This window comes from Coptis chinensis, chromosome 7 (genome assembly GCF_015680905.1).
Source record: "Coptis chinensis isolate HL-2020 chromosome 7, ASM1568090v1, whole genome shotgun sequence".
NCBI classification, from domain to species: Eukaryota; Viridiplantae; Streptophyta; class Magnoliopsida; order Ranunculales; family Ranunculaceae; genus Coptis; species Coptis chinensis.
Window position 1 is genome coordinate 36815639 of NC_141462.1, and position 20046 is coordinate 36835684.

Sequence of the window (20046 nt, forward strand, 5' to 3'; positions counted from 1 at the left end):
TAACACTCATATAATAAGAATTCATTTCTCTTACTCTCCTATATTGAAGTTCACTCATTTGCATCATTATTGAGTCGCAACGGTTTTGTATTTATTCTAAGGTAAAAAAGCACAAAAATAGAAAAAATAAAAATAGAAGACTGCCTATTACCAGAGAGATGGGCTTTTCCTATTTGCTTTTTTATGTAAACATTTGATATCCAGTACAACAGTACCCAAACTTATAGAATAATTATGCACAAGTGCACAACACAGTTGCACAATATAGCAAAACTTCATTTCAAACATAATGACCATCTTCCTCCATGACTTCCCCCTCAAAGCAAGATCCATTTTCGCCGAACAGTCTCTCTCTCTTTCTCTCAATACCCCTAAAGTTTTAAGCATTCACGTTCAACCTGTTTACTTGATCACTTCATACTTTCATAGTTGAAGATGTGAGAGACGAAATGAAGACACAAGCCCTTGAACAAATTCATAGAAGTGGTTCAGTACTTCAGTGGTTATATTTTGCGTATTCAATTACTACTTCGATTATGATTTTTCCCAATCCTAGTGTGATTCCGATGATATCGGCGGGTGTTTTTTTCTAATTCGTCCGAGAAATCGATAATCTCGGTCGATATGAGCAAATATATCACTAAGTGAGTAATAACTGAGAAACCGGTCCAAAAATTATCGCATGATTAATCACGATTTTAACTGCTTAGCCTACTGTTTAACCTAATTATTTGTTTGGGCCCCTTATTAGTAGGCCTCCAACGGGTACATGCTCATTACATGTCCAAAGGCCGTAGAAGTAGGTAATGGACATGGTTAAAGTCACAATCAAACCCAAGTGGCTCATCTCTATCAAGACCCAATGGCCCAGCCCTCATCAATTATACACTTAATAAGTTTAATTGGTGCCACGTACCATAACTGAACCATGTAACCCAAAAAAAGCAAACAAAAAAATAGTACAGTCACAGTCAGAACACTTTGCAGTTTGCACTACAAAAAGTGGAAAGCCTTTCAATGTCTCTTATAAATTCCTTGTCCTCGTTCACTTCCCTTCTTTCCACCATTCCTTCCACACCTCCTCTCAAAACCAAAAACCTTTCCGCTCACTACACTTATTCCAAACACTCACTTTCTCGTTCCTCAATAATTCCATTTCTCTCCTCCAACAATATCAAAATCTCCTACAACTCCCACTGCCACTCTTCCACGCTGGCAGAACCCGAACAACAACTTGTTCAGTTTGAGGGCACCTTGTTTTACTCAAAAGCATACTGGGTTACTAAATCATTGATTGCATGGAATGTTGACGTTGGAAATAATGCTTCTTGCTTTCTTTTTTCTAGTCAAACAGCTGACTTACTTGTTAACAACAATTGCATTCAAGGTTAGTTTCAATCTTTTTTAAATATTGACCTTTTGTGTCTTTGTTTTCATTAATTTATTTGGAAATTATAAATAGGTTATGATTTGGAAATTAAGCTGGAACCAGTTAAGGATCAGCTTCCAGCAAGTGTAAGTTTTTTTTTTTTTTTTTTTTTATTTTATTTGACTTTTTTGGCTGGGAAAGTTGATTTATGGATTGTTGCAGGTAGTTGAAAAGTTTCCTCATATTCGAGATTATAGAGTTTTTCATGTTCCGGATGATGTCGATGTTAAGAGCCTACTCAAATGTCAATTAGCAGTTGGTCTTTTCAATGGTAATAACTAATAAATATATATTGTTTTAAGTATTTCTTTTGGAATATTTAGAATGTACGATATTTAGGAGATTTCTTTTTCAGTATATGTCAGGAGCAATGTGGTAGCACGATTGGGATTGCGCTTATTTTACGTTTTTTCACCCTTTTATGCTAACATTTTGTTTCTGCTCGCTCCCAATTTTACTCCTTTATGCAAGAAATGTCAATCAGAAGTAGGTGTATATCGTGTATCTGGATCATTGACAATTTCTTCACCTATATTTAGTACCTCAAAAAACCAAGGAAACCCCCCTGTTTGACTGGGCATGCGTATCTTCATGCTTCCAAGGAGCATACTATGTCTACAATTTTTTTTGTAATTGGGATATGATTGTGTAGTTTGGGTGTGCGTTTGGTGGCCTTGTAGCGTCTCGCTACCATAATGCATTAGTCATAGAATGACGTAATTCTTAAAAGTAATGGGAACAAATTGAGTTTTATTAAAACACGAGTAAAGTTGACTGGTTGTTTCCTAATTAATATATGCAATTTGTTTACTTATATTAGACAGGGGAAGTGTTTATCTTTTCATGATTGAATTAGTAGTAAAGGCATATTATAACACCTCCTTATATTTACGAGATTAGTGTAAATCTAGTATTGATGCCTATCTGACACTTAACCACTAGGATTACTTTTTTGTAGCTAATGGGGAATGCAGCGACATCACTTGCTTGCAGTTACCTGGCATCCTAGATGACCTGTATTCATATGGAGGCCCACTTGGTGCTGTTTTCTCTACAGACACTGTGTCCCTGTACCTTTGGGCTCCTACTGCTCAAGTAAATTGTCATTCTTTCCAAAGTCATGCCATCTGCTGTACTGTCATTACCATCTCTTTCTCCTCCCTCTCATTATCTTCTCAAACTTTAAATCACTTCTTTCTTCTTTTTTTTTTTTTGCAAACTCAGGCGGTAAGTGCTTGCATCTATGGGGCTCCATCCAGTGGGGATCCCTTAGAAACTGTCCAGCTTGAGGAGGTAAATGGTGTTTGGAGTTTTGATGGACCAAGAAGTTGGGAAGGCTGTTACTATCAATATGCAGTATCTGTTTACCATCCTAGCACTTTGAAAATTGAAAATTGCATGGCAACTGATCCATATGCTAGAGGGTATGCTTGTTGCCTTTTCTTTTAGGGAACATCTCTTGAAAAAAGCTGAAATAGGTGTTTCTGCAGTTTAGACACTTTAAAGCCTCCATAGTATACATGTGGACCTTTAGATTTTATTCAAATTTTTTTTTATGCATATTTGGATATTTGCAAGTGTCTCATTTATTGATCTTGTTGAAATAGGCTTTCTTCAGATGGGAGGCGGACACTGTTGATCAATCTGGATTGCAAGAATTTAAAACCAGAGAGGTGGGATGACTTGGCCAATGAGAAGCCCGAGCTTTCTTCTTTCTCTGACATTAGTATCTATGAGTTGCACATAAGAGATTTCAGGTCATTCTATTTTCCACTTGTATTTTTCTTAATTCACTTGTCAACGAGATATTTATGTTTCTCTTATTCTCTTGGTAAGGCCATAAATTGTAAGTCTCAAATACGTCACATACAGAATTCAAATTTTCACTGTGACTTGAAATAGGTGGATATTCACAAACTCGGTTCTGAAAACAACATATACTTCTCAGCTAATTTCACTGCTGTTTGGTTTGTTTTCTATCGTATTATTGATCTTCAGCTACCGCAATTGCAGTGCCAATGATCAGACTGTGAATCCTGATTTGTGTGGTGGTTATCTTGCTTTTACCTACCAGGTAATACCTGTTCGATGAATCAACATGCCTGACTTGCTTCTGTAATGTTGGAGACTATCTACTTTACATGCGCTGCTTCATATTTGCATACCTAGACACAGTGCTCTACAAAAACATGTGCCATTGTGATGGAATAGTACGTAACTTTATACAGAGTTGCTAACAAGGAACACATTCCGCTTGCAGGACTCGGCAGGCTTACTTCATCTCAAGAAATTAAGCAATGCTGGTCTCACTCATGTACATCTTCTTCCAACCTTTCAATTTGCCGGTGTTGATGACGAAAAACAGAAATGGAAGAATTTAGGTGAAACAATTTTCTTTTTCTTACTTTCCAATTTAGTGATTCATGCATGCTAGGACTACCTGTTTTCCGTTTCAACAATAAAGATAAACCGGTCTGTGATTTATAACTGTTGCATTTATCAGTTTTCAGGAACAGGACCTAGCAATCTCAGTCATAGTTAATCTCATTTTTCCACTAATTTTCTCAACAAAACCTTGTACAGATGCTGATAGACTGGCAAGATTACCTCCTGATTCAGATGAGCAGCAAGCACAAGTCACAGCCATCCAAGATGATGATGGGTATAATTGGGGGTAAAATATCTCAGACCTGAGTTCTTTTGAGTGTATAGAAGAGATGTTTATTTATTTATTCAATATGCTAATTGAAATTGCATCTATTGCATCTTATCTTCTATTCTTGCAAAAAGATATAATCCGGTTCTTTGGGGGGTCCCAAAAGGAAGCTATTCAAGCAACTCTAACGGAACTTCCCGTTCGCTTGAGTTTCGAAAGATGGTTCAGGTGCTGACATGCTTTACTGGCCTTTTTTCTTTAATTACTTTCCGAAGTGTCACATGCTCAATGTCTTGGTCTTTCATTCAGTCACTTAATCGCATCGGCCTTCGTGTGGTGCTGGATGTTGTCTATAATCATTTGCATGGAAATGGGCCACATGACGACAACTCTGTGCTTGACAAGGTAAAGATCGAGTTCTTATGTTCCATGGTTTAGCTGATAAGTCTTCCATGGGATGTTTTTTTCTTTCTTATCGCTATCTTTTACGCGGTTAGTTTTTTTCTCCTATTGAGACAATATACCTTTCCTTTTATGTAGATTGTTCCAGGTTACTATTTAAGAAGAAGCACCGATGGTTCTATTGAGCATAGTACATGTGTCAATAATACTGCCAGCGAACATTTTATGGTAGAGCGTTTAATTCTTGATGATCTTCTTTGCTGGGCGGTCGAGTATAAGGTGACCATTTTGAACTCTTCCCTTGTATTACACATGTAAATGAGTAAAGCTTAGTAGATAGTACAAAAGACAAGGTAGTCATTTATCTAAATTACAGTCGTTCTTTGTAAAGAAAATCTGTGCTTTTGTATGTTTGGTAGAATAATATAGATGCTAAATACTATCTTCACATTGGCGTCACCCATTGCATATTTTTATCATGCACAACCTCATGTGTCCATTTAAATTTATATTTAATTTATGTTATGTAGAGATACCTCCATATCCCAAGCATATTTGTAGGGGCACCCTTGTCCCCTTTTCTACGTTCACCACCACAACCACACGTCCACGCCGACATCATTATCACCATTTATTCTTCTTGTTGGTGGAGGTGGGGCGGTGTTTGTGGAGGATAGATGATGTAATCTAGGGTTCAACGCCCTCAATTGAGTTCATATTGATTTCTATATGATTAGGGGGTATTAGAATTGGGTTAAGTTACTAATTTGAGGTTATAAGGGTATTTTTGGGTTATTTTAAATTCCAAATTTAGGAAGTTTTACTTGTTTTTGAAGTTGTTTTCCTATATAAGAATTTGTAGGCCTTTGTCCAATTTAGTTTTTGGATTGGATTGAATCAAGTTTTGTTGAGAATTCGTTCAATTCGTTTTATTGCAATTGTGATTGCATCAATAGAGGTGGAAGAAACGGCTAAAATTAGGGTGACCTAATTTGTTGTGTATATGAAAAGAGTTCCTAATCTTGCGTGGTCTTCCCTTAAGATGTGCTTTTGCTTTCAGAAATGATGTGTTTAAATATTGCTAGCCTTAATTCATCCTCTTGGTGTAATAATTGCATGCACTATTCTAAACATTGGCCTAGCCACGCCTCAGGTACTCAGCTAGACCTCTAACCGCTTACGAAATCAATTTGGTCGGGTGACTAGGAGGATGGCTAGGTTGATCAGAAAAATCTAACAAAATTCCTAAAAGTGTTAAAAAAAATAACTAGAAAATGAAAATCTGAAAAGTCTGAACCTCTAATTCATATTTTTTGATTGCATTTGAATGATAAGAATTGTTTGGTTGGAGAACTCTTGTAGCTGTTTTGCCTTTTTAAGAAGTGTTCTGTTTGTGTTTGAAGTTTGAATCATGAAATTTTTTTGGTTGGAGAAATTTTATGGCATTTGTAAGAAGTGGAGACTGATTCTTTATATCTTGTGTTAGTGTATTAATAAATTTAAGTAAATATCAGAGCGCGAAGTGCTTGGTGGCCTTGGCGCTCTCCTACCACCCACTTTATACCTACCACTTTTAGAACAGTGATTTCATGCAAACAACTAGATGTGAAGTCTAACATACTAACAGTCTAACATAAACGAATAGAATCAGGAATTTTACTCCAATTAAATTATGCATATCATTCTTATCTGACTTATTTGTTAGTCATAGAAAAAATATCACATGGAAAAAAAATGTTCTGATTAGTAATTACTTTAGCACTATTGTTTTGTTATCAGGTCGATGGGTTTCGGTTTGACCTTATGGGTCATATAATGAAGAGGACCATGGTATGCATTTCTCTTTGACTAATATTTTTAAGGTTGACTTATGATACATCCATCATTTGTACCCAGAAACAGTGTTGTGCATCTAGGAAGCACTGATACCGATATGCGACACGGATACGACACGACACGGATATGTGGACATGACATTTTTCAAAAACATATGGACCGCTTTTGATATATATATATATGGACATATATTATATATATATATATATATATATATATATATATATATATATATATATATAATTGAGCATTTTTCACCAAATTCAAATTAAAATGGCAATTCTACTTCATAAAATAATCAATTCAAACACATTAAGCAGCAACTTACATGTATAACTTGGATTCACTTCATCTTTCTTCTCTTGCATCTCTTCTTAACTTGGATTTTATTTCACTTGTTTTTTTTTTGTTGAAGTTCCAAAAAAAATTCTTGTATGCGTGAAATTATTGTCCCCCGCGTATCCTCCGTGTGTCCCCCGCGTATCGGAAATTAAAAAATTAATTATAAAATCGGATACTCCAAATTGCGTGTCCGACACGTGTCGAACACGGATACTTCACCCTTAGGGACGTATCGGTGCTTCATAGTTGTGCATCACCAGTAGACCTCATGCTTGTTTCTGCTCTGAGATACTCTTGTTCTTGCATCACTAGAATTGATCTCTAGGAACACTACCTTCACATTTTATGAGGTCCATAATAACCAGTAGAGTCTCTTCCTGTTCCCCTAATTTTCTACTAGAGTTTGCTACAGTCTTCTATGGGCAATGATTTGAGGTGCTACAGTCCATTTAAAGGTGTAATTATTTCTTAATATGAGTCGGTTGTTGATGTGACTCCTTTTCCCATTTTCATTTTCTCCTCTTTTTGGGTGTGGGCCGGCTTTGGGGTTACAGGTGAAAGCAAAGAATACTCTTCAGGGCCTATCAAAGGAAATCCATGGTGTTGACGGTTCTATGATATATATGTAAGGTTCTTCTTTTAATGGCATTAGTTATATTAGTCATTAGTTAATAGGTGCCACTTGCAAGCCATTCATTCATCTTCTGCATTATTTCTCCCCTGCCTTTAGTTATATGCTCACATTCAATTTGACTTGAAAAAATTATTTCCGTCTTAGATACGGAGAAGGATGGGATTTTGGTGAAGTTGCGAATAATGGACGTGGGATAAATGCATCACAAAGCAATCTTCATGGGACTGGGATTGGGAGGTAGTCTTGTTCTATATACTGTCATTATTTTGCTAGTTTTAGAAGCTCAAAATTGGTTATAGCATGTTGACTTTTGATCTTGACTATGTATTCACTTTAACTTTGTTGTTGCGATTTTTTCAATTGTAATTTTAAGGTACAAGAAGTTCCTTATCTTTTCTTGAAATATTGATTCTAAAACACTACCTAAAGAACAAGAGTTTCTCTTGTCGAGCTGATCCACTTGTGTGCAAATAATTGATATGAATGCGGCGCCAAAAAAATCAAGAACTGGTTTTTTATGAACCACTACAGTTGCTGTGTGTGACAACCGGACTGGAAACTCACAATCTCAGAGAAGGAGATGAGGAATTCTTCCTTGTAGTCACCGTGCAAGTTATCAATTAATCAAATGCACATACACACAAGAGAAGTCTATTCTCTCGCACAAAATACAAACTTTATTGATCAACTATTAAGTTTGGAAAAAGGCCTTACTACCCTTTAAATAAGAACCCACGAGAGTTGAGTTGTGTAGTGGGGATTGTAATTATCTACCATTTGCAACTTGCTAAGGTTTAGCTACTATGTAACACTTATATACTTAAACCTTGAGACTTTGTGGTAGGCCACTTTGTGAACAATTTACAGGATTGTATTTGATTTGGGATTGTGTGGTAAGAGAGGAGAATCGTAGGGTGCGGGAGTTGACTATAAGGAGGAGTCTAAATGATTTGGAGGTGGATATATTTTGTCAATTTCCTGACACTCATTTACCAAGAAGGTGAAAATTTTGGACAGGTGGAGGAGAGAAATGGTTTTGTGGTGATTCTAAAAAGTTCTCCATGCGTATTTGTATTGGTTGCTAGCAGAAAACAAGCCGAGAAAGTGTTGGAACCACTCTAGATCATCAGTAGTTTCCCTCATAGGAGGACATGGTTCACTTCCATTCCTTTGAAGGTTGTGTTCTATGGTTGGATGGCTTATATTCTTTCAAACCGTAGATGAATTATGCTGGCGAGTGTGCCATATGCAATATTGTGGGTGAGAGCGGACCACCAGACAACATCAGTGCCAGTTAGCAAGACGGATATGGAAAGTATTTTATGCATCCTTCAACAAACCATGGGAATCACCAGACAACAATAAGGATGCACTTGGTAAACACCTAATCACACATTATCTTTTAGCAATGTTTTAATGGCTCTCGGACCACCTTTCGAAAGCCAGTATTTGGTTATCTGGAATGGACGGAACCGAAGGATCTTTGAGCTCAACTCAAAGGAGACACACAAGATAATAGAGGAATCAAAGAAACCTTGTTTATTTTGGCAAGGAGGGTTGCTATCTTTAGAGGGTTGAGATGTCAAGTTTTCTTGTGTAATTGCATACTTTAGTGCTGTGACTTTCTTTGTTTCCTGTGTGTGTGTGTTTTCCAGGTTAGATGGTATTGTTATTCAAAAACATAAAAACCAATTTGGTGCTCAAATCAAGAAATTGTTATTCAAGAATGCCTCACGACTCTAAAATAGCAATTAAACGTAATTCTAAAAATTCCTAAAAATATAGAAACCAATTTGGTGCTCAGATAAAGTGTTTGAATTGTAGAATGCATCACGAGTTGTTTAAGTTACCCTCTTAGATTTGGGTGGTACAACAGATAGTGCCTCAGTTTAGTCCAATGTGCTAGATGCATTAATTCTGTCAAGCATTGCTGTCTGACTTGACAAATCTGGGTGATTTATTTCAACCAAAGATCTAGGTTACAGTGTTGTAAGTCACTAAGTTGTAACTTTAGAGCTTACATTGTTGTGATATCTTTAAGTACAGTTTAATTATTTCTGAATTTCTTTCAGCTTTAATGATCGAATACGAGATGCAATACTTGGCGGATCTCCGTTTGGTCATCCACTTCAACAAGGTTTCCTGACAGGATTATCATATCAGGTAATACTTTCTTTAAATATTTTGTTCTCTTTAAACACACTACCTTTATCTGTATGTCAAATTAAAATGTAATGGAGAATATGAAAATGTTGTTAGTAGCCTTAATAATAATATAATATCATCTAACAGCACTGCTGACTTATTATTATTATTATTATTATTATTTATTTTTCTTTTTTTTTAATCCAATTAATATGATCTCGACTGATGCAGTGAACACCTTATTGTGAGGAAAATATGGAGATGCAGGGATAAACAAATCAGAAACTAAAGAAAGGGTTAGGGTTTAGCACTTCAACTGATTTTACAATTACAAAGCCTAGGTTGTAGTAGTGATGAAGATCTAGGCGGCTTTGCTTCATTTTCTTGATCTTTAACTCTAGTTCTGCAAAGCTTCAAGTCTTTGCGTCATGTAGGAGACACTCCAGAAACGCTGTCTGTCTTCACTCTTTCTAACTATGGGTCTGTGTTCACAATTTTGTATGCTGTGATGGAGGCTAACGGGTCTCTACATTCAGTTAGCTTAAGAGCCTAGGGTTAGGGACCATGGGAATTCCTATCTTGGCTCGAAGCCTCCAATTAATCTAAGTCACTGACTTAGATTAATTAGTTGCAATTATGTATATAATCACAACTATATTCCAAGAATGAAAGATAATTTTTCTTGTCAGATGTGTAACACCTGCGATCCCATTGAGGTTGAGTGTTAACTAGTCCACTCCATATTTGTGGGAGTGTTAACAGAGGCCACTCCCTGTTTGTGGTATGGTATTTGCCTACCATGTGTTGGACCCTTTGTATACATTGTTGTAGCCTCCCTCTACAAGCTCGAGCTTTTAGAGCACGTGGTTGTCAACAATTATATAGAAACCCTTACATTATCCCACATTTCATGGAACCATCTCCTGGGATATTCGTAAACAAATCTTGGCATATAAAATCTTCACTACGGTCTTGCATCTCTAACCTTGAGTTTCACACTTCTTATTGTCACTAGTAGTACAAATTAGAAAACTTTTTAAAGTTTTAGCTTGAATTAAGTATTGTACATAGGTTCAAAATGCGTCTCGGGGTTTTACATCTCTGATAAACTTTATCCAAGTACGTTGAGGGACTATTTGTCTCTCCTGATGGGGAGTGAGGATTCCATCTTGCAAATGCACATTCTCACAACTTAAACGTTGCAAACCTAGACACGAAGTTATTGGTCTATGAAACTCCACTCATTGGTATGTAAGGTATACCAAATTATAAAGTTGAGGTCATTATTTGCTCAGGAGTAAAAAGCCTATTCATGCACAACGATTAAGTATATATTTCATACTGTTCCAGTTCAATGCATCTCCAAATACACTAGCACAATAAATCCAAGAGTCAATTACTCATTTACTCTTAGTAATCGAGGTAGATCGGTTCTATCACATGCTATGTTTCTAATTACACAAGACTCACAAGTGTACCAAAACATCAATGCCTATTAGTGGACCTTATTACGATTCATGTCATGATTATTCTTATATCTGAAATACAATGACAGAGAATAAACTTCCTGTAAATAAACGATGAAAATTTGTATACTACAATTACCATTTCACTATGTCAGTATCTTAATGCCACTTGCAGATCAGTTAATATTTTTACCTCCGAAGGTATACTGTTTTGGTGTACAGATCGTATAAATAAGGACGCATATTACAGTTATTATATAAGAGCTTAATTAATGATTTCTTACTACAGCCTAATGGACATGAACATGGTGCTAAGACTGTTGTGGACAATATGCTGGCCGAATCACAGGACCACATCCAGGTGCATTTTCTTTACATAGTTTCCATGTGCTGAATTCGGCCGCTGAAAATTCATTGCAACAATGAGGTCATGGGTCATGGAATAAAAAAAGAAGAGGAAGAAATGGACTGTTTGAGTTTATCCTTACAATGTCATAAACCATTTATTAAGACTAAATTTAAAATTTTCTTAGGTTAATACTGATTGGCAGTACTAATTCAATACTTAAATAGCAGTTGGGACTCGGGAGTCATTGTGGGTTTTCTGTTGATAGTTATTCTTCCCATATTGTATCTTTCCATTGTATTTGTAAGAGTATATGGATGATTTGGATACCATGAAGAAATTGATAAGAAGATGAATTTTATTGAGTTTTAAGTTATTGTGTACATTGACTCTTTGCAGAGTTTATATAGAAGAATACAATTTATGAATATGGAAATGATCCTCATTGATCTTAAATAAGATCACCACAATATTCCTAATATCCTAGAATATTCTAAGGATATAACCAAATCATCCATATATTCTTACAGTATTTGTTTCTTATGGTGGTTATTCTTCTACTTGAGGGAAATTGCTTCTTACAATCTGTTGGAATAATATGTGTTATATTATGATATGCACAATATTTTAGTATATTTATAATTTATGATCAAAGCAAACAATGAAAGTTGACTGTTCTCAATGGTTGACTGTTGGAATTTTAAATGTTTGGTAAATGCTTCTAACAATCCGTTGGAATAAAATGTGTCATATTATAGTATGCACAAAGCAAACAAAACTAGTTGACTGTTCTTAATGTTATCTTTTCTATGAAGGATATTTCCCTAAATAAATGGATGAGTGATAGTGCAGGATATGAATGACAATATGTGAATGACTCTTTTTTATGTTTCTTGGGTGAAAATAATGTCCCTTCTTCATCTGTCATTTCCTGATGGTGGCCTTGTGAATGTACTATTAGGCATGTGGCAGCAAACTTGTAACTTATAAGCTCATGTGCTTCATATCGTATACGGAACTTTTATGCTCATTTCTCTCGTAAAAGAAGTCTATTGTGATCCACCAGCATGCCTTTGTTAGTTTATCTGTTTTGAATCGATCCATTCATATATTTGCTCTGCATTTCCTGAACTCTGCTTTGATAATCTATTATGAGTATTTGATCTTTGTTGGAATTTCCTGCTGGAGGAAGCTCTAATTAATTATAATTCAGGTTGGGATGGCTGGAAATTTGAGGGACTTTGTTCTAACCAATTTTCAGGGGGAAGAGGTAAAGTATATGCTTTCACAGAATTGATTAATTTTAACTTATACTGTCAGCCACTGAAAGCAGCAAAACAAACCTTAGATAAAGGCTTATGTTTCCTTGTTGACTTTATGAGTTCATGTAAGCCTAGGGCACCTGCCTGTCAAAATGTATTGGTATATGCGACATAATCATTTGATGGTGTTATCTGGACATAACATTGTTGCACTGGCATTTCTTCAGTTTTCTCTTTCCTCCTTATCTTCCAAATGGTTGTTCAGTCAAATACTTAAAGTGATTTCAAAGTAACTAAGTATGTTCCTTTTATATGCCAATAAATAATGAACAACCATGACCCAACAAGAAAAGGCGCCTTCGAGCAACACTCTTTTTCTAGAAGTCTTTTAATTCATGGACCTTCTGAGTGGAATATTATTCTTACAAATTACTTGGTCTGCGACTGATAACATTTTGTTTGCTTTCTTGGTTAATGTGCTTGGGGTAATGATAATTCTGACCGATCGAAAATGAATTAAAATAACTTACCAGCATTAGTACACCCACCTCTTGCTTTTTGAAACATCTCCCCTGAGTCATCATTTGACCAAAAAACAAATAAGTAATATATGGCATATATTTTGGCCTCCTGGATCATTTCTGTCAGGTGAAGGGACTTGAAGTTTTAACTTATGGAGGGTCACCAGTTGCGTATTCTTCATGCCCGATGGAAACAGTAAGTGTGAGCGTATTATGGTCGGTTTCACTTTTGTCTAAGTCAACATTTGATTTATTTCCTAATGGTTTGTTCTTCATTTCTCAATGCTTCTTTAGTCTTTATAAGATTCAGATTCTATATATGATATGGTCAAAATACTTCTATCTATGCTTCTCTTGATTTTTTGCAGTCAACATCTTTGTACTCTTCAGATTAATTATGTATCAGCCCATGATAACGAGACACTATTCGATATCATCAGTTTGAAGGTACGCTTATCTAGCTTCTACGGGGTCTCTGTTTAATCTTCCTTTTTCCCACTTCCTTTATTTATGTTTTTAAACTACGGGCATTTGTAGTCTTCTGTGAGAGCACTCGTGTATTCTTGCAGACCCAAATGGACATTTCGGTAGATGACAGATGCAGGTTGAACCAGTTAGCCACAAGTATTGTATCACTTTCACAGGTTGCATCTTGTTTCTTGCATTGATTACTGATAGGTTGGTGTCCTTATGGAGTTCATGTGATACATATAAAGTTCCCATTACGAAGTTGGAAATTGAAGCTATTGTCTTGAAAACATGTGTAATATGTGTAGAAAAAAATTAGCGCTGGTATGTTTTATGTGTTATTGGTCCTTTGAGAGATTACAAAATTTGGCACAAAGCCCATGTTTCTGTACGTTGTACATATAGGACAAGGCAAAGGGTTTATATGGAATTAGCCCCTGTAACTGTTTGGGCTTATTTATGTAGTCCTTAAGGTTAAATTTTGGGGCATTCAACTGAAAACCAATTGGCTAGAGTATAGCTGCCTCAGGAAGTTTTAATTATTTGGCTGGGCTGTAAATTTCAATGTGGGACTATATATCTCAACATGCCCTCTCACATGTGGGGTGACTACAACGAAGTTGGCCTCAAAAAGTTTTGGCACTGTCATGATAAGTGTAATTGGTATACTAACATTACTGAACAATCTAGATTATCTCCCTTTCAGATGGACCTTCTATTATTCTGAACCATAATAATTTTATTTGTGTTTAATCATTGTGCTGATTTTCCTTTCCTATTCAATCTATTAGTAAAGGATAATTTTCCTGCTTTTAGGGAATACCATTTTTTCATTGTGGTGATGAGATGCTACGCTCAAAATCGCTAGATCGTGATTCATACAACTCTGGTGACTGGTTCAACAGGTCAATCATTTCTCTTTATCTCTAAGCATTTGATGTTTTATGCCTTCTTGATCTGCTGATTACCACATCACAAATTTTTTTTATCGGCTACTTAAGTTTCATAAGGGTCATTTTTCTTTCATTTATCACATAATGGTGGAGACTTTATTGCATATTGCATCTGATAACTTGGTTCTTTCCATTGTTTAGGCTGGACTTCAGCTACAATTCGAACAATTGGGGTGTTGGCCTTCCTCCAAAGGGGAAAAATGAGAAGAATTGGCCGCTGTAAGCAGCTATCTCTTTGATGTAACTTCCCTGTATTTCATTTACTCTGTCACAGCATGACCTTAAATCTGGATCCGTTTCCTTTTGGAGGAATCCAATACTAATTTCCATCATCACTTTGCTGACAATTTTTCCTGTGTTTTCGCAAGTTCAAGTATCTCCATGCTATTTTCATGACAAAATGATCTTTAATTTTGTAACCTAATTTGATTTTCTGTCAGGATTAAACCGCGATTGGCTGATCCATCATTTAAGCCTCATAAAGATCATATACTTGGCGCTGTAGAAAATTTCTTGAACGTGTTGAGAATTAGATACTCTTCACCACTTTTTCGTTTGCGGACGTCAAACGCTATTCAGGTAACCTATATCCCAATATCCAATATAATTTGTCTCTTCCTTCTGTGTAAAGAAAATGGACAATTTTCAAGTTTAGAGTCTGATTAACAAAGGTTTTAATCTTAACTCCTATCCATGCCAATGAAGGCTGAGAACCAATGTACCTAGCCCCAGGCAGATCAATCTTGCATGCTTGAGACCTGATGTTTGCTTCACTGCATTCTTTTCAGATCCAGTTATGCAGTTCATGGATTAACACATTAAAATATATTTTAGCTATTGAATAAGAGAAGAAGAAGAGAGAAAAGACTATACGGCCTTAATTAGTTTCAGCCTTCTCTCATCATTTATATAATTAAAATGGTAGCACTTAACATAATAAAAACATCCTGAAAAGGTCCCTTGGAGCTCTAACAAACACTAGTGATTCTTTTCTACAAGAAATAATAAGTGAATCGTTTTGAGTGTTCGGCGTAAGGTTTTATTTAAACTAATGTATTGGGGCGAATCCAATCGTTTTAAATTGTTGGCTTGAAAACAGGCCCAAGTTTAGTGAATGGCCTGAAGTTGTTGGTCAGGCATTCCTATCCAGTCAGATCTTTGTAGGTAACTCTTATCTAAGATGTCCCCACTGTCAGATTGTGCTTGATGCTTCTAGCCTCATGCACATGGCAGGAATGCGCTTTTAACAAGAAAAAGAGCACACTTTTGTGCAAGACTGACAGTCAACGCTATATATTTTCTGAAATATATTCTGAAGTAGAAGCTACCTGATTCACTTTTGGTACATTTATTACCTAAATGACTGCTCAAAATTGTATAGCTCATGTTATCCTAAGCTGTTTATTAATTGTTGAAAAATAAAAATGAACTTGATGTGCATGTCATTATCATTTTCCGTACACATGGATTGTGTATCCAGCTAGAATAATTAGGAATATTTTTACTTATTTATTGGCAAACTAAGTTATATTGACACGGATAGGTGTCGCCGTATCGGACACGGATATGAAGTGTCTGACACGGCGAAATATCAAAAATTGAGGTATATCACATACAATATGTGTTCGATACGTATCTGACACGAACACGTGGATATGTATCCGGCACGGATAATTTTTGAAATATGGTGTGTCCATATTACATAGTTGGCAAGTAAGTTGTTTTACTTACCAAGTCTTTAAATCCTTGTTAGGCGTGGTTTCTTGATTCAAGTAATTGGGCTGAATTTTCCAAAAAAATTCGCCCCAAGTTCACTTCAAGTTTAATTTCGCCATAATTCCAAAACCGGGTTGACATCATCATATGTAAATTTAAATTTTTATATGTAAAATACTATATGAAAAGAAAACTGTGTAAATTTAAATTTTCATATGTAACTACAAATTTACATATGATGAAGTCAGCCCATTTTGTCCTTGAGCCTAATTTATAAGTGAAAAATGATAACGTCAGCCCGGTTTTGGACTTATGGCGAAATTAAAAATCAAGGTAGACTTATGGCGAAATTATAATTGGGCTTTGTCCTTGGGCCGTAATCATTGTTCTTGATTAGCAATCAAACCAATTACCAGAAACAAGGTCCGGTATATTCCATTTTTGTTTTTCGAGTTTGGAGATTAAAGTTTTTGTTTTTTAGGGTTTAGTGAAATCTCTGATTCTTTGAAAGTTTTTATTAATTGTTTATAATTTCAAGTGACGATATCCTGAATGAAAGTTCTGTGTTGTGTACTGGTGAATTCGTTATCATTGAGCTATCTATAATACAAAAAGACCGTGGGTGCACATATACAAAAAAGGTTAGAAACTTAGAATATATAACGTTCCAACCATAGTAAGTGATTTCGAACAGAATCTTGGGATTCCGTCAATATTTCGGTTGTTGAAGAAATTGAAATAACAATATCAGGGTAAAAAAACTTCAATTTTGAATTTTATTCGAAATATGTTGGAATTCTAGTTTTTGGAACTTTCAAAATTCCGGAAATTCCGAAATCCTGAACTATGGTTCCAACATGTGCACAAGTGCATATAAGTTAAGATATGCAGCTGTGTTACACAAGGTGCGCAAATGCAAATAAGGAAAGGTATGTAGCTCTATTGCAGCATCTGCACAAATGCAGATAAGGAAAGATTTGACAACACTACATAGTCTATGTTGATTGTGGATAGCATTACATGGTCTGGGACAAACAAGTTTGGACTGAAGTTACTGAATATGATGCTTGTGCAATCCCGTAGTGAAGAGGTTAGCAATTTAAAAAATTCTCCTAGGGTTGAAGTGTTACCATTTCGGAAAGTCGATCCACAACCACAGAAATGAAATTAAGGCAGAGGAAGAAGAAAAGTTCCTCGACTTAAGCACAAGGTGAGGAGTGAATCTGAAAAGGAGTAAAGGAATGATACTTTAATTAGTGGATGAAAGAGACAAGGAGAAGATCGGGTTCGAAAGAGAAGGACTCGTGACAGCTGAAAGTGGAGCTTTGGATGGTTATGACTTATGAAGACGATGAGGAGGAAGACCAGTTGAATTTTGAGAGTTTGGCAGAGCTGAAACACGATGAAGAGGGGGAAGAGTCAAGGGGATGCCAACTCTCAGTACTTTCCCTCAACAATCCACCACCCAACCCCGTCTCCCGCCAAAATTAAAGCCCCAAAATCGCCACCCTGCATTATATGTCGGCCCTTTGCTGTCTGGCAAGTATAACAATTCCCGAATAGAATCATTTGCATCCTTCAGCAGAGTGGCCAAAAATACCGTTCCGTTAAGGTTCGAAGTGTACTAAATAAGCCGCATGCCTGGCTAAAGAACCAACATGATATTCGCAAAGAAGTTTGTCATGAAAAGGAGTACTAGGAATGAACAATCGAGTACCTTGGAACAAAAACCATATTGTACGAGATACTAAGCCAAATCATCTGATTGGCATGCCATGCTGGAAATATATGGCTAAAGAAAGGGTCTGCAAACTATAAGGCACGCAACTCATTAAAAACAAAAAGAGTGATACAAGTGTTACTAAAGAATGAGCACTTCAACATCCTGCATCTGCACCCTTGTTTTCTTTGCCTGTCTATGTTGCAGATGAAATGTGTACTCCTTAAAAAAACTGAACCATTGAACTTGGTGATCACTAACATTTGCGTGGGTATTGAGATACGGTAAACTTCATGATCGAATTTCAGAAGAAATTCTTCATGGATCAGATAGTGCCTGTGTTGATGAAGAGCGTAGACAACGGTATATAACTCAATGTAACAGGTAGAGTAAGGAGTTGGGGGTCTAAACCTGATTATAACTCAGCTTGTTTGACTGCCCGCAATTGAGACTAGACGCATTTATTCTCTGATTTTGAAGTAATTTGATTGGTGGGCTGCTTTTACTGGCACCATTTTGCTCGTGTTTGTCAAGCAAGAATGACTTTGGACCAAAGTAAGCATAGAGGAAGGACATGCACATATTTTGTTTGCTCTATATTATTTGGAGATATTACACGAGCACTTCTTGGATAAAATAGAACTCGTTTACCTTCAAAGTTTATGCTTTATGATGATTGATATTGCCACAAGTCGAAAAGCTTGATTAAGAGAAGTTGAAGATGTGTACTGTCAAATGCTTAACATAGTTGAGAAAGTTATTAACACTAATTGGAAATATAATTCAACATAATTAATGATCTTATGGAATCAAAAATAGTAAACTAAGGGTGTTTTCCTGATACTTTCTTTCTAATTTATTTTCTTTGGCATTGTCTTCAGAAAAGAGTACGATTTCACAATGTTGGTCCCTCTAGGATACCTGGGATCATTGTGATGAGCATTGAAGATGGACATGAAGGCATGCCGGGCTTAGTTCAACTTGATCCACTGTAAGTAAACATAGTTCAAGAGCATTCTCTATTTGCGTGCAGGTATTGATAAACCCAGTAGCTGCAAAGGTTGTCTTTTCTCGGTGAATGACATGACATATTTGTCCCTGTGCACCTGTCTTTTCCAACCGAAGTTGTTTTGCTAAATGTTTGTCCTAAACAGTGATACTATCAATTTCCTTTATATAACCACATATTAGTGGATAATTGATTGCTATTGCTATGTTTCCAACAGCTACTCCTATATTGTTGTTGCCTTTAATCCCCTCCAGAATGAGGTCTTGTTTACAAGCCATGCATTGCAAGCAAGAAACCTTGTACTGCATCCTGTACAGGTCAGCCTCGTACTGTGCTGATTGATTCATAGAACTAGTCCTGGTATTAGACATGCCGCTGAAAGGAAACCAATCTTTCCCGATTTTAATTCTTGGTGCAGTTGATGTCAAGTGATAAGCTTGTTATGGAATCGAATTATGATGCTTCTAGTGGGAGCTTCACTGTGCCTCCAAGGACTACATCAGTTTTCGTTGAACCTCGAGCATTTGATTGATACCTCCCATAGTTCCCCAGGATCATATATGGACAAAGAGTAGTACCTCTGGAATCATCACTTGCTTTTACTCAGATTTTTCGTTGAAGTTACCTTGCAATCTCCACAGCATAAGGTGGTCCTGGACTTGGAACCTGGAAGGTACTTTTCTCTCATCTAGGTTGCTTCGTGATCAAGTATTGCTATGCACTTATAACTATTGCATTTTTATTCTAGTTCACCTACTCCTGGAGTATTTCAGTAGAATTGTAAACATAGAGAGTTATATTCTCAAATGTCCAGATGATCTGATGGTGCTTCCCTGGTCTGAAAGCCGCTTTTGAAGATAAAAACATTAGATTCGTGAGCAATGTGGACCAGACCTGCTGTATTATCAACATTATAAGTTGTATAGCACCCCACATTTTGTCTCTACTATCTAAAATAGTTCCACAATGAATGGCGTCCTAAATATATTTTACATGTAAGTATTTTATAATGTTGTTGAACAGAAAAAAGAAAAAGAAGGATAATAATTTCGAAATGTTACTTGTAATTCTTTCTCTGGTGTAGCAGTATCTAACTATGTGTCCTATATGTAGAGGAACTGTTCTCTGAAAGCTGGATCTT

At 36.2% G+C, this 20046-nt stretch overlaps 1 protein-coding gene across 9 annotated transcripts; it reads left to right on the forward strand.

The window, feature by feature from the left end:
* The first annotated feature begins 957 nt into the window (after positions 1–957).
* On the forward strand, positions 958–19975 carry LDA (limit dextrinase). 9 transcript variants are annotated; one of them, XR_015200977.1, is made up of 28 exons: positions 959–1387; positions 1463–1515; positions 1592–1700; positions 2388–2524; positions 2654–2853; positions 3037–3186; positions 3428–3503; positions 3690–3810; positions 4013–4103; positions 4220–4313; positions 4395–4490; positions 4626–4766; positions 6267–6317; positions 7220–7290; positions 7444–7536; positions 9372–9462; positions 11200–11271; positions 12470–12526; positions 13167–13235; positions 13430–13486; positions 13609–13683; positions 14324–14412; positions 14602–14679; positions 14901–15039; positions 18778–18887; positions 19123–19222; positions 19324–19578; positions 19654–19975. XR_015200977.1 is itself a non-coding variant. In XM_086570519.1 (27 exons), exons 1-27 carry the CDS (start codon positions 1018–1020, stop codon positions 19435–19437), a joined length of 2904 nt encoding a protein of 967 aa, XP_086426645.1. In that variant the 5' UTR covers positions 959–1017; the 3' UTR covers positions 19438–19975. The 9 variants fall into 9 exon arrangements, 2 of the variants coding, with proteins under 2 accessions (XP_086426645.1, XP_086426646.1); XR_015200978.1 differs by having other exon boundaries at positions 19720–19975; XR_015200979.1 differs by having other exon boundaries at positions 960–1387; positions 3443–3503.
* The last annotated feature ends 71 nt before the right edge of the window (positions 19976–20046 follow it).

Bases quoted from the DNA above. Each gene is read 5' to 3' on its own strand.
- LDA (XM_086570519.1), top strand. From the start codon at position 1,018: ATGTCTCTTATAAATTCCTTGTCCTCGTTCACTTCCCTTCTTTCCACC. The intron at 1,701-2,387 runs GTAATAACTAAT...ACTTTTTTGTAG, and splicing joins AGCAGTTGGTCTTTTCAATG to CTAATGGGGAATGCAGCGAC. The intron at 9,463-11,199 runs GTAATACTTTCT...TTCTTACTACAG, and splicing joins TGACAGGATTATCATATCAG to CCTAATGGACATGAACATGG.